At 36.6% G+C, this 14,317-nt stretch overlaps 1 protein-coding gene across 1 annotated transcript in view; it reads left to right on the top strand.

Moving 5' to 3' along the window:
• The window catches only part of SLC44A1 (solute carrier family 44 member 1), a 104,545-nt gene extending 90,530 nt beyond the window's left edge, over window positions 1-14,015 (top strand). The window contains exons 13-15 of the mRNA XM_019623686.1: window positions 6,497-6,742; window positions 8,562-8,642; window positions 11,614-14,015. Of these exons, the coding sequence (XP_019479231.1) occupies window positions 6,497-6,742; window positions 8,562-8,642; window positions 11,614-11,637 (351 nt within the window). The 3' untranslated portion in view covers window positions 11,638-14,015. The remainder of the gene's footprint in view (window positions 1-6,496; window positions 6,743-8,561; window positions 8,643-11,613) is intronic.
• Window positions 14,016-14,317: the final 302 nt, after the last annotated feature.

Below are 14,317 nucleotides of genomic sequence, written 5' to 3'. Positions count from 1 at the left end.
GCAGCACTGTACAAACAGCTTGGTAAGGTTTCATAACCTTGGTATATCAGTGTCTCACAGCTGTGTTCGTGTTGACGTGTGGCGGTATTTTGCTGAGTGACATTCATTATTGTTGCGTGTTTTTGTGTGCCATCGTGAGAATGAGCTTGAATTAGAGCAATGAACAAACATCAGATTTCTTGTTAAATTTGGCAAGAGTGGAAGTGAAATCAGGGACATGTTAGTCCAAGTTTATGGGGATAATGCCATGAAGAAAACAGCAGTGCACAAATGGATTAAACATTTTTCTGAGGGGAGAGAATGCGTCACTGATGAAGAGAAGTCAGGGTGGCCAGTAACGAGCAGAGCTGATGAAAACATTGCAAAAATTCATTAAATTGTGCGTCAAAATCATCAGCTGACTGTGAGAAGCATAGCAGACGAAGTAAACATTGATAGAGAAACAGGAAAAATCTTAACTGAAAATCTTGGCATGAGAAAAGTCTGTGCAAAAGTGGTCGTGAAGGAGCTCACCAATGAACAAAAGCAAAGGAGTGTCAAAGCTTGCCAAGACCTTTTGGAGAGTCAAGACAATGTTTGGGGCCATGTTATCACAGGTGATGAAACATGGGTGTACCAATATGACCCTGAAACAAAGCGTAAAAGTACACAATGGAAGTCAGCCAATTCTCTACAACCAAAAAAGTTCCGTCAGTCCAAATCAAGAGTCTAAATGATGTTGCTAACCTTTTTTGATATCAGAGGGATTATTCATTATGAATTTGTACCAACTGGACAAACAAGTTTGGACAAACACTATTTGGAAGTGCTGAACAGACTGCGTGAAAAAGTTAGACGAAAACAACCTGAACCTTTCGCCAACAACTCATGGCTCTTGCATCACGACAATGCATCAGCTCACATGGCACAGTCTGTGAGGCAGTTTTTAGCCAGTAAACAAATAACTGTACTGGAACACCCTCCTTACTTACCTGATCAGGCCCCCAATGACTTCTTTCTTTACCAAAAGATAAAGGAAATATTGAAAGGAAGACATTTTGATGACATTCAGGACATCAAGGGTAGTAATACGACAACAGCTCTGATAGCCATTCCAGAAAAAGAGTTCCAAAATTGGTTTGAAGGGTGGACTAGGCGCTGGCATTGGTGCATAGCTTCCCAAGGAGAGTACTTCAAAGGTGACCGTAGTGATATTCAGCAATGAGGTATGTAGCACTTTTTCTAGGATGAGTTTGTGAACTGAATTGTCAGGCCTCGTACACAGAGCAATTAAAATAAAAGGGAAGTAAGAAGCCATATAGAGGAATAAGGGAAAAAATTATACTAAGTAGCATCATTTGATAATTATGGTAATTTTAGTAAACTCTGATTGGAACACTTTCTTGGTATCAGGTACTGAAGGAAGTGTTAAGTGTTATATTTGGCCTCCCCTGTAAGGTGAGCTGTTACTTTTACCTTCCATTTTTTAGCAGAGGAAACCCAAGTTTGAAAAGCTAAGTAGGTTGCCCAAATTTAGAGAACTAGAATGTGACAGAGCTGGAGTTCAAATTCAGGTCTGACTTCTAAGTTTTGAATCACCATGGGCTATAATTGCTTCAGCTGACAAATTTACCTTTAGACCTTTTTTTAAAAAAGCCTTTTGATTCAGTAATCATGATGATGGTAAACCACTGCTAAAACAATCTAAAAACAGAAAAAATACAGCATTATTTTATAATAGTGACTAGTTGCAAACTGTCTACTACCTAACCATAGAGAAATGGTAGAAAATGATAGTCAACAGACTGTTATTCACCTATTAAATCATGTTTTTTATTGAGTTTATAATGTGACAATGCATATAAGTGAAAAAGCTGAGTAAAACTGCTAGATTATCACAATACTATTTTAAAATGTGCATAAATGAAAATTAATATCTTAAAATATTAATAATGATTGTCTTTGGATATTGAAAATATGAATTATTCCAAACTCCTCCCACTACTTTATCATAATAAGATAAAATTCTATATATTAAGTGTGTGTTCCATTCACAATGGAAAAATATATAGATGATAAAATACAATGTTTTAAAATTGGCTTTGAGTTTTTCAGCAGCCTAGTGACCTATCTGTCAAAATTTTTTTCTTTAGGTTTATCATAACCTTTTATTCATTCAACAAACATTTATAGCGTGACTTAGTAATGTCCTCGGGGCTATTCTGGGTGTTGGTTATATATACAATTGTTGTATCGTTTATTTAACCAAGCCCCTGGGTTTTTTTCACAGCTAAATTGTTCTCATTTTTTTTAATAACATAAAGTATGCTGCAGTGAAACCTTTGTATACAAATCCTTGTCCACATCAATACTTATTTCCTGAGGCCAGAATCCTAGAAGTGGAATTAATGAGTCAGAGTACATAATCGGGTTCTTGATATACATTGCCAAATTGCTTTCCTGAAAGATATACTTTTGAATAATATAATATTGTTAAAAAATGACTTAAAACCATGAATGATAAACATTTTTTCATGAACAAAATCCAAAAAGGANAAGAGAATTTCTAGGTCCTTAAGTAAAGAAAGGAAAGAAGGTGTGAACATGTGGAAGCTGTGCTGAGGGACAGATGACCAAGCAGGCCTGTGTTACCTGAATGGCGACCCTCTGCCCTAACATACTTCTTCTACATGATCACTACCTTTTCACTGTACCCTGCCACACAGAAATGCTACCAGTGACCACTTGGGCTAATAGGCTTCGTTTTAGAAAGATTCCTGGATGGCGATCATTTTATTTTGCTCTGGGAATTGAACAGTCTCCTATGTCCTGCCTGAGCAGAAGTTGGGCCTGAGCAAAATGTTAATCATGATGCCTCTCTGTGGGCGGTTTAGCTCAAGATCAGGAAGGCTGTCTGAGAAGAAGGTGGGGGTGGGGGGCTCTAAAAAGCTCCGCTAAGTGGTCTGCAGGAAGCTCAGAACGCTGTTAAGAGGGAAAGTACAAAGGCCTCAGAATTTCTTGAGAACCTTAGTGTGAATCCTCTTAGACTAGGAGGTATAGAAGCAGAGAGAAATTTTATTGACCTGCTGTGATCTGTAGCACATTTTTCTTCCTGAAGAGGTCATCTTGACCTTTGTGTATCACATGCAGCTCATCTAACTGCCTTGGAAGTGGGAGAAAGCTTATAAAATATCCACTTACTGTTTTCAGTTAGGTTGACTACAAAGGAGTTGCACAGATCTATAGGAACATTGCCAAGAAGGCTCAATTTCCATGAGCCTCTCCTACCCTGGAACTGAGGAGTAGAGAAATCATTTCTGCCTCCTTCTCTGTCTACAGATAATAGGCTTCCTCTGGAAAAGTAGATGGGATGGGTGGGGCGTGGGTGAGGGGGAGAAGAGAGAAGCAGCAGAGGAGGAATAATAACAGTTCTCAAGTAAACTGACGCTTCTGAAAATTAATGAGGGCAACAAAAAAGCTTTTCTAATTTATTTGGGAGGTGTTGGACCCACTCCTGCAGTCAGCTGGCCTGATGATAATAGGAGAGAGATGGAGCGTGTGGACCCGCTCTTGCTTCTGTCTCCCCTTTCAAGGAAAGTCGAGTTCAAACTGCAAAGGGTAGAAACCGCATAGTTAAGAGAGTTGTCTCTCCTTGTTGAGGGGGTGGGATTTAAAACAGGATGTAGTTGACTTAAATGGGTTATCTAATATCCTTGATACTAGGCAGTGTAATGCTTTTTATATTCAGGAAGCATCTCATAACCAAAATATATGTAGTTAACATGAGAACCTGTTATTAAATACAGTTGGCCCTGTGTGTCCCAGTATTCCATATCTGCAGGTTCCACATTTCATATTTAACCAACCACAGATGGACAGTATTGGGGTGGGGGGACGGTACATTGTTGCTGATGTGTGCACTATGTAGTTAGGCCTATGGTGGTTGCTGATGGGTACTGAACATGTACAGACTTTTTTTCTTGTCATTATTCCCTAAACAGTGCAATAAAACAACTATTTACATAGCATTTAATTGTATTAGATATTGTAAGTAATCTAGAGATGATTTAAAGTATACAGGAGGAGGTGTGTAGGTTATATGCAAAGACTATACCATTTCATATATGGGACTTGAACATCCTTGGATTTTGGAATCATCAGGCATCTTGGAGCCAGTCCCCCACAGATACCGAGGGGACACTGTAACTGGTTCATTAGCCTCTTGATCATGTCTTAGAATAGTGGCAGTAAATATTTTGGCTTTGTGGGCCATATAGTCTCTTTCACAGTAGCTCAGTTCTGCCATTGTAGCACAAANATGAATCTCTTCTACTGTATCACTAATAATTTATCCTCTAGAACTTTTGAAGTCACCTACCTTATTGTAAAAAAAAAAGTGTGCACACTTCCCCAACATATTTACATTTATTTATTAATAATATATGTATAGCTTTTACTAATACGTGCATTATGAAGCATAGTATCAAAGAAGTTTTAAAGACGTGAGAGAGACAGGTAGGAGTCACAGGTGATTCTCTTGAACGTTCCTTTGGGTCTGAGTACTCCACCACGGAGATGACTAACATAGACCAGTACTTCTTGTAACTGTGGACTGGATCAGAATCGTCTGGGATACTTTTATAATGGATACTACTGGGCTTCATCTTAGATCCAAACAATCAGACTCGGGGGTTGGGGGCAGGGCCCAGGAATCGGCATTGTTCACAAACTCCTTCAAGTGATTCCTAGCCCCGCTAACAGTTTGAGAAGTGCATAACACCCTTTCATTATATTTGGGAGTAATTATTACATTTCTTTGAGTTTTTTGGCTGATTCTTGAAGTTGTTTCTCATGCGACAACATCTAGCCTTCCACTTCAACATCTAGTTTATTTGAGCCACACCTTCTACTTATATTCAGTGTTAACATTCCAAATGTGGTTTAAGTTTTAGTGGCATAGTGAGAGCATAAAGAACCTCAGTCTTCCCATAGGGTAGATGTAAAAAATTTGAAGAAGAGTGTAAGAAATAACTCATCCTAAAATTGAAACCAAAAGAGTAAAAGAAAAATGGATATGATTAACAATATGTGGAAATTACCCCAGAAAATAAGTCACTATAAGAGAATATTCATAAGTTGGCCACAAAAATGGTAGGGGTGAGGTCTTCCAAATCTCAGGCAGACCCAGATTTGCTCCCTAAAATCACCTGAGAGAAGGATCAATTTACAGCTTAACTGGTGTATCATCTAATGCATTATAACTCCCGGTTAAGGTAATAGTGAATGAGAGATGCTTTGATGTTGATAAATAGTAGGGAAGAGACAAAAGAAGAATTCTCCATCTGATTGTGGTCAGCCCTGGACAGAGAAAAGCTGCTGTAATTCTGGAGAACTCTTTCTTTCTCTTTGTTATTTAACGCTTGATGTTAGGCCAAGTAAAGGGCTGGGCTAGAGTGCGTCGAGGATTCAGTATAACCTATTACTGCTTTGTATCAGTATCCAAGTATTTGCTGAGTTTTTATTTGGAAAAAGCACTGGAGTTAACGTCCTAAGATCATTGTTTGCGTGGCATCTGTTCCGCTCTGTGACCTTTGGCAGGTTGGCCCACATGTTTTCCAGTCTGTAAAGTGAGGATGATAGTGTTTGCCATAAACCATTCATAGGGTTATTGAAACTCTGAAATGAAATGTGTTAAAAGAACCACAGAAACTGTGAAGTACTGCCTATGAGGTGATGAAGCATCAGAGGAGGTGGTTCTTGACAATAATCAAATTGGCTATTTCTTTTCTTCTTGTAGTGTGGACATTTTTGGCAACCTCTTTTTCTTCACAGATACTCCAAATCTAAACTTCAGGGCAAATCATATTAAATTTGCCACATATTCTATGTGAAATAAAATACGAAATAAAGAAAAGGCTCTTAGAGATGTTTGTTGCAGCATTATTTATATCTGAAAACAATGTAAGTCTCCAACTGTAGGAGAATGGTTAAATAAACTTTAAATCACCCACAAGGTGAAATTATGTAGCTGCATAAGTGTTTATGAAACATTTATAATATCATAAATATTAATAAAGAGCTTTTAATGATTTTTTTATATAATACTATTTCATAAACATAAAAACGCTTAGAAAAAATATATAGCAATACCCTGAAATGTCAATAATTTTCTTCTGAGTGCTGAAAGTGTGTGTAATTTCTTTTTTTTAATATATGCATACATTTATCTTTAAAATTGCCATAGGTGCTAAATATGGGAAGCTTTAGGAAACAAGCATAACATTTGGGAAACTTGATTATTTTTAATGTCAACAAGGATATTTTTAAAGTTTATATTATATGATATACATGTATAGCTCTGTGTGTATATGTTATATATGGATTATACTTTTTGATTTGAGGTGGAATGGACTCATGCAACCATCTTTTATAAGTGGTAAAGAGAATTTTAAGTCTGCAAAAGGTGAAGAAATGGTGGTTTTCTACAGTAGGATATTAAATATGGCCTTTGTTCTTTCTGCTTCAGGTGCTGATAGTCTGCAGCACAGGTTTGGCTGGGATTATGCTGCTCAACTACCAGCAAGATTACACAGTGTGGGTGCTGCCTCTGATCATCGTCTGCCTCTTTGCTTTCCTAGTCGCTCATTGCTTCCTGTCCATTTATGAAATGGTAGTGGATGTATTATTCTTGTGTTTTGCCATTGATACAAAATACAATGATGGGAGCCCTGGCAGAGAATTCTATATGGATAAAGTACTCATGGTAAGTACTTCAAATGCCCTCTACTACTTTAGGGGTAAAAAGACTCATAAAAATATTTTGCAAACATTCTTTATATTCAATTCTCATTATATGCAACGGAGTAATTCAGAATTAAACCTGTAACACTCATGAATGAGATTAATCTTGGGGAATTCAGGGAAGAAGGCCCTCTTGGCATGGAGGAAACCATTGAAAAGCCACCTAGCTAGAACAACACCAATGAATAGACCTGAGCTCACACTATTCCATGCTGCTGCCCCTCTCTGCAGTTAGACAGGTCTGAAATGGCTTTTTAAACCTGACTTTTAGTTCTTGAATTAGAACATTGAGCCACTGATGGTCTAAGTGTACTTTCCTGAAGTGGGGTTCAAAGATAAAGTCTTACTTCCCAGGTTGTAATTCCTACCTGTATTTCTCCATCCACCACCTTTCCAAATATTATTACCATCAACCCCATTAAAACTCACTATGCTAAGTATGCCAGACCAAGTGGATACAGATTAATAGACCCGAGACTGGTAGATTACATTGTTTCATTTTCATCACATCTGAACCTTTACACAGAAGTTATATTCAGATTCTTTATAGTTATGTAGTCTCTGCAGTTTCCCTATATTAGAACCTCAATGAAAACTTTTAAAAAATTTAGAAACTATACTAATTTAAATACTATTATCATCAATGTCAAATGCTACCAAATTAAAGATGCTTTTTAATGATAGTACTTGGCTATTAAGCTGTGGAATATTCCTATCTTAGGAGTGGATAATACTGAGGACTAAACCATTAGATAGTGAAATAACAAGCCATCTTCCAGGAGCATGGATTTATTTTAAATAGATTTAAATTTATTGATTTAACATAAATGTGTTAATTAATAAGCTAGATTCTTTTTTTTTCCCTCAATTACTAAAATACCAAACGATTTAACTGATCTCTTTGGTAATGAGTATCTCTTTTACCAAGAATATTGTCAACTAAATTTTGGACATTTTCATAATGTCTAAATTATGATTCTAACCAGTTTATTTTCATAATAGAATTTGACCTATGAGCATTGCATCTCTTGTGATTAAGACATTTAGAAGAGTTTGTTTTTGTTTTTTAAGCCACTGATCAAAAAATGAAGTAAAAATTACAGTTTTCCTTCTTTTAGTGTTCTTTATAAGAATGATGAGGATATTTAATGAAGACGTGTTTCATAAACTGTGACAGGATAGAAATGTTTCCGTAGGGGCATACCCATCTTACTACTTCTGACACAGGTTCTCAGGTTGTTACGCCCTGTCTTCCTGCTTTATGGAGTAATTTCAAATCCAGATCGACTTTTTTTTAAGTAGCTTATTTATGGTTTGGTAAAAACAGTATGCTGAGCTCAGTAGTATCAATGCTTTTGTTTTACCTTCTAGGGTTATTTTAAAGAGGAGGCTTATGGAGTGAAATGTTCTTGTTGTTCCATTTAACCATGATACAGACAAAGTAAAACAACAAATAACACAGTATTCTAAGTGTGGAAAAATAGCCTTTTAAAAAATATTGGGTATTTTCTCCTTTGGATGCAACTAAAAGTATCTCTTAACATTATCCTGAGATTGTCACAATGAATGGATGGAAAAAAGATTTCGTACCAACAGATTGCAGTCCATTTCCACAAATTGATTAGCTCTTGTGTGTGATGGTAAATATTATTTATTGCTATGGTTCTAGGCCATCCATGTACCAGTATTGAGTAAAAACTGTAAATGTTCTTTAGCATTCATCTACCAACCAAAACCTGAAAGGACCTAAGAATTTATGCCATTTGATCCATATTTTGCAGGAATTTGTGGAAAACAGTAGGAAAGCAATGAAAGAAGCTGGTAAGGGAGGCGTCGCGGATGCCAGAGAGCTAAAACCCATGGTAGGTGGAGAGGAGGAGGGAGGCAGCCTCCAAGAATTTCACTTTCACTTCCTCTCTCTCTCTGTCTTCGTTGACTGCACTTCTTCCGGAGAGGCTTTTGTTATCTGTATCACACAGGACATGTTGCTCTTTCTGTTTGTGTGTTTACCCATCACTTGGATGGCAGAATTATTGTCACAGCTGAGACCACCGTCTGTAAAAGTAAGCTGAAAGGAACATCATTGTCACAATGAAAAGTGGTCCTGGCAGGCATGGGGATGTTTTTATCCCTAAGGTAAAATTGCCATTTCTGTTGTTTTCTTTTTAACTGTCAGTGTTTAGTTTTCATGGGACTGAACATTTGGTTGTACACTTGAACTGACGGTTTGATTTGTATCGTTTTGGAAGGTGATAATAGCACTTCCTTTCAACTTGCTAAAATCCATATTTCCCCCATTTTTTAATATTGGTTTGTTTATGTTGCTGTCTTTTCCTCTTTGCTGACTTTTTCCTCCATTGCCTGGATTGTACTTTCTTTGTTTCTTAAGCTATTTTTCAGTAGTAAACAAGCCTTATTTCCATCAACACTCACATTTCCCACTCAGTAGGAAAATCTGGTCTTCTCCAACCTCAGCTTAATTGTGAGAAGGATGAATTGTCTCTGGTCGGTGATACATATATTCTATTTTCATTTGAAAAAAACAACTTAAAGTTAATCAGTGTAAGAGAATCCTGAGCTGCTTTTTCCCCTAGATATTCTCACCACTGCATAATAACAGATGTCTCTTGCATATATTGCTCCAATTACTGCTTATTTTACAAATTCCTTGCTCTTAAATAACATGTTTTTCTCAAAATATAATAAAATTGCCTATACCCTTAAATAGTTAATTTTAAATAATGTGCCTTCTGTTTGCATTTAATGTCCAAAAGTGGGAATACTCTTTTCTTCTTTATACTTTGATAAATGATTTGATTCATAGTGTTCAAACTTAAGAAATATTTAGTATAAAACAAGCCCATTTAAGTATGTAAGCGTAAAGGAAATGGGTTCATTTAAAGGGAGTGGAGGAGGCTATATGTATATGCAAAATGATTGTATATTCAACCTAAATTAAAATCTTAGCAGAATGTTTAGATATAAACTCTTTTCCTCTGTAACTTCTTCCAGTACTTATTTTGGTGTTGCTCTTAATAGCATTGATGATTATAAAGCAAAATATCAATATTTAAATTCCCAAGGGACAGATCCCTCTAATCATAAGTAAAAGGTTGTAGAATGGTCATATAGCTCTTAGTTTTAAGTGTGCATTAGCCAGAACTTGATTGAGGAATTGAGTGGGTAAAGGGGCACCAATCAGCAAGACTTCCAGTCAAGTCCCGTGCCTCCCTACCCCTTCTTCCTGTACCCCTCTTACTTCATGGAGGCTGAGGGGGGCTGCAGTGAAGATCCTGCCAACCCTATGGTGGCATGGCCGTTTTCTGTCTTTCCAGTGGTTGAAGCTTCCAGTAAATTATTCTACAGTAATCAGCATTTAAAGAAAGGGAGAAATATTTGGAGGTTTAGGACTAGCTAGTTTTACCAAAAATTGGCATGTGTTGGGTTGTAGGAAAACTCATGATGTATTTTTTCTGTTTTTCATTGCAAAAATGTGTCATGAGTTTTCCGACAACCCAATATGTTTGTATTCTTGAGGGAAGGATAGATGGATTGTGGTAGACCAGATGCAGGTATACCTTCCCTGACCTAAACCCCCAATTCATAGTTAATATAGCTAGGAGCATTCATAGTTAATAATGCGAGGAGAATGCGCAGGTGATGTGGCATTCTACCAGAAGCCAAAAATTTAGAAAAAGTAGGTTTCCCTAATATTGCTTTCAGTTTTAAATGAATGACCCTTAACTCAAACAATGCATTAAAATCTTCATTCAGTTTTTGCTTTTATTTTGTGTTGCTCATCAATTCGTTGCTTGCAGATTAACTGCAAAACCCTCTGCTTTGTCCCCAAATACATCTTTTACGTGCATTGTTCTTCTGGTGCTTTGGACATTGTAGCATTTGGTCCCTAAGAATGATGTTTTAAGTGGTTAAAAACTCAAGAGAGAAGCGTGAAGAAATGTTGCTCACAGGGTAGTTACATTTTTTTAGGCACATGAGTACCTCTAATTCTTATCTCATTTCCACAGTATGCATGGTAAGAATTGACCCCCTGCTACCACCACCTTCTTGTATGTGTCCTTGAAGAATTACCTGAGAAATACCCCCCTACAGTTTGGGAGATGGTAGAGTTTAGGATTGCTTCCTTGTATTTGCTTGGTTTAGTTCACATGGTGTTCCCTTAGATTAAGTTCTGTAAAAGAGCATCAGACCTATTTTGCCATATCTGTAGAAACACGCTGTTTGAGTTCCCTGTTTATCTTCCTCCTTAGTGGGATATTTTAATTTAGGGTTTATTTTTAGCCTATAAAATAATGTTCAGGAAAATGAGGTTTTAAATTTCCCTTTTGACGGAGGGATCATTGAACTAAATATAAGTTATTCCTGGTTTTCCTCTTTGACATTTTGAGACAGCCTATTAGTTAAGGAAACTTTGAAGGTTTGTGAGGTCTTGCTCGAAATCTTTGAAAATGCTTTTAGAGAAAGTTACCAGATGTGATAAAAAAGAGGTTTAAAAAAGAGACATTCTGGCCATCTGCTTGTACAGGGAAGAAGCTACAGAGGAAAGGAAGGGGGAAAAAAACAACAACTGGGCACTATGGCAGTATAGTCCAGAGGAGTATTCTCTGCATATCTCGAAAATTACCCAGAGAGCAGTGTGGTTTCCACCATTCATGCGAATTTCAGCCCCTGGAATATAGGTTCAGGGGAGGGGAGTCTCAGGGTATTTTGCTTTGTTGCTGTTTCGACCAGTTTTGTATTTATGCCGTCATTCATGATCTCATTTTAATGGTAATTGTCTAAGATTGTACTCTGTATGGCTTTGTTTTCTAGGCTTCGGGAGCAAGTTCTGCTTGAACCTAGCCGACCATTATGGACCCCATTAACATTCCAAAACAATATATACACGTAACTATGTATTTGTGTGTGTGTGTGTGTGTGTATATGTGTATGTATATGCACGCGCGCACACACACACACACATAATCAGCCAAAATCAGAGAAAAGGAACAGGGATTTAATACCTTTTTTATGCTTATTTTTGTCAAACATGTACTCCTTTCATACGGGTGGCTTTTACAAGGCAACTGCCGTCATTTACTGTTTTCAATTGTAATTGTCTTAATGGAAATGTTAAGATTCATATCTGATTAACATTTTTAATAACTTAGAGGAGATTTTAACTTTAGTTATTTCAATTAGGTATAATTATTGTACCGACTTCTCTGTCTAAAGTTTCTTCAGGGGTGATTTTCCCTGATGTGTGCATAAAATTCAGATCTTATTTGACGGATGCATACGTCCTAGTGGCACGAGACTAAGCGTATGCTTTCAGATAAATAAGGAATTACTCCAATCAGTTTTCCCCAATCAAAGAAGCCATGTCATTTTACGTTTAGAAACATGCAGGTGGGCCCGATATGGGAATTTTCATAACCACTCATGCATTTGTCAGCCAACATTAAAAAGTAACCAACTCCTCAGGTATTTGTAGTTTACCCTAATGCTTCTATAAGAGAGTAGGTAAAAAAGAAAAGGGTAGATAACCTTTCTTATGCAAACGTTTTTCTTATCGTTTGTCTTTCTTTCATTTTTGACTTGAGTAGCATCCTTCACACATTTGTGTGCCTGATTTGAAAGGAAGCGGGAGCACCCAGCAAGTTTAGCCTTTAAGTTTTTGCGTATTGATCTGCATATTAAGTAATGCTTGGAGGAATCAAGAAGGCAGAGAAACCGGGGAACACAAAGCATTGAAAATTTCAGTGCTTGGGCTCCTGCTTCAGAGGAACTTGAGTCATTTAGGGCTAAATAGCCATTTTATTCAAATGCGTGCTATAAAACCTGAAAACTAACTGGCGGGTGCTCCTCTCTTTGGCAATTTCATGAAATATCCAAAATTCTACAATGTTTAACTGAAGGATTGGTTAATGTTTTGATCCTCAAGTGTTGAACGTTTTTTGTTTGTTTGTTTGTTTGTTTGTTTGTTTGTTTTTTGGGGAATGGGTTATGGGGTTTTTTTGTTTTCTTTTTTTTTTTGATTCCTGAAGCTTACCAGATATGAATGGCTAATATTCCATTGTTCTGCTTATTGTAATGGTGAATGCTTTAAGAAAAAAACAAAAGTGTAATTTGCTAAGAATAATTCATGATCTGTTTATGCGATAACTCCTTTTTGTTACAATTTTTTTAAAAGAAGCTATTTTTGTTAATGTAAAGTAAATATTTCAGAGCAAATTTTTTAAACTTATTGCACTAAATACAGGCTCTGTACAAAAAAAAAAAAAAGCCTCAGCATTTTATCATTCCACGGAAGGAGAATCTTTTGAAAGAAAGCATTGCCTCCTACCAGAATTAGACAGTGAATTAGAGTGGTTTTATGGAAATGTGGACATTTAATGTCACTAGGGCTTAATAAGCAGCTGTTTGCTAATGTGCTTCCTTTCAAAGGGTTGAACCTTTAAATTGCTGCAAAAGGTAAATTGTATTTTTTTTTTTTAGGTACCCATTTTCTTTACTTTAAGTAGGCTAAAATTTGCTGAATGCCTTGGTTTCTTTTCAAAGCTCATGTAATATTTCTGATTTTTCAGAATATTTGCAATAAGAGTCTGAATTTTTTTTTTTTAACACACAATTAAGAGCTCATGTCTTGGCAAGATCTGAGAAATCAACATTGTGAGAGTAGCTATTTTGAAACAATAATTCTCCAGAAGTTACTACCATCTAACATCGCCAAACAGTATCTATACTCTTTTTTATCATTTGAAAGGAATAAATATAATTATGTAACTAATAATTATCCAAATAGGTGAGAGAGCAAATCATCTAAGAAAATTCAGAATACCTTCTGTTTCATAGCCACACAGATTTTGGACATTAAGAAACATTGGGAACTAAATTTAGGATTGGCAAAAATCTGGAAGATGGGTATCAAAACAGAAGACATTCCAGGAGCTAGCTATTTTAGGAGGTGTCCCTCCAAAGTGACCTGACGGAAGGCTTGACTTTGGAAATTAGTTTCTGCTCACTCGGACATCCCAACATCATGGACTGTTGCTGCTCCCTGATCCATATGCTCGCAATCTCAACTATTTGGAACCCACCAGGAATGCTTTCTAATTATCATTTGCAACTAGAACTGTATAATCAGAAAGAAATTTTGTATTTTTGTATAACTTGATTGTGTGCCATTTTATATAACAGGTCCTGTTTTACAAATAAATTTTGTTTTACTAACATTGTGTTTAGAAATTATGATCTATGTGTAACCATGTCATTTGAGTTCCAAATTAACTGCCAGGCTGTTTTCCTTAAGTCAATTTGTGTATCTATAGGCAGATACATGCAAGTATGCATATGTATTACACAGGCACACCGAGATATTTGATGTATAGACTATCACTCTCCTATGAGCTTCATCCCTTGATTCGTTTTATAAAGCCTCACAGAGGCTTTTTTTTTAGCAATATTTAAATGTTTTGAGGTTATGCTTGGATGTTCCTGCTGCCTCTTTCATCCATCGCAAGTCGTTCTTCAGCTA

The sequence above is a fragment of the Hipposideros armiger genome, unplaced genomic scaffold (genome assembly GCF_001890085.2).
Source record: "Hipposideros armiger isolate ML-2016 unplaced genomic scaffold, ASM189008v1 scaffold_558, whole genome shotgun sequence".
NCBI lineage: Eukaryota > Metazoa > Chordata > Mammalia > Chiroptera > Hipposideridae > Hipposideros > Hipposideros armiger.
The sequence above is the reverse complement of the archived record's forward strand: the minus strand, read 5'-3'. Positions and strand labels throughout refer to the sequence as shown.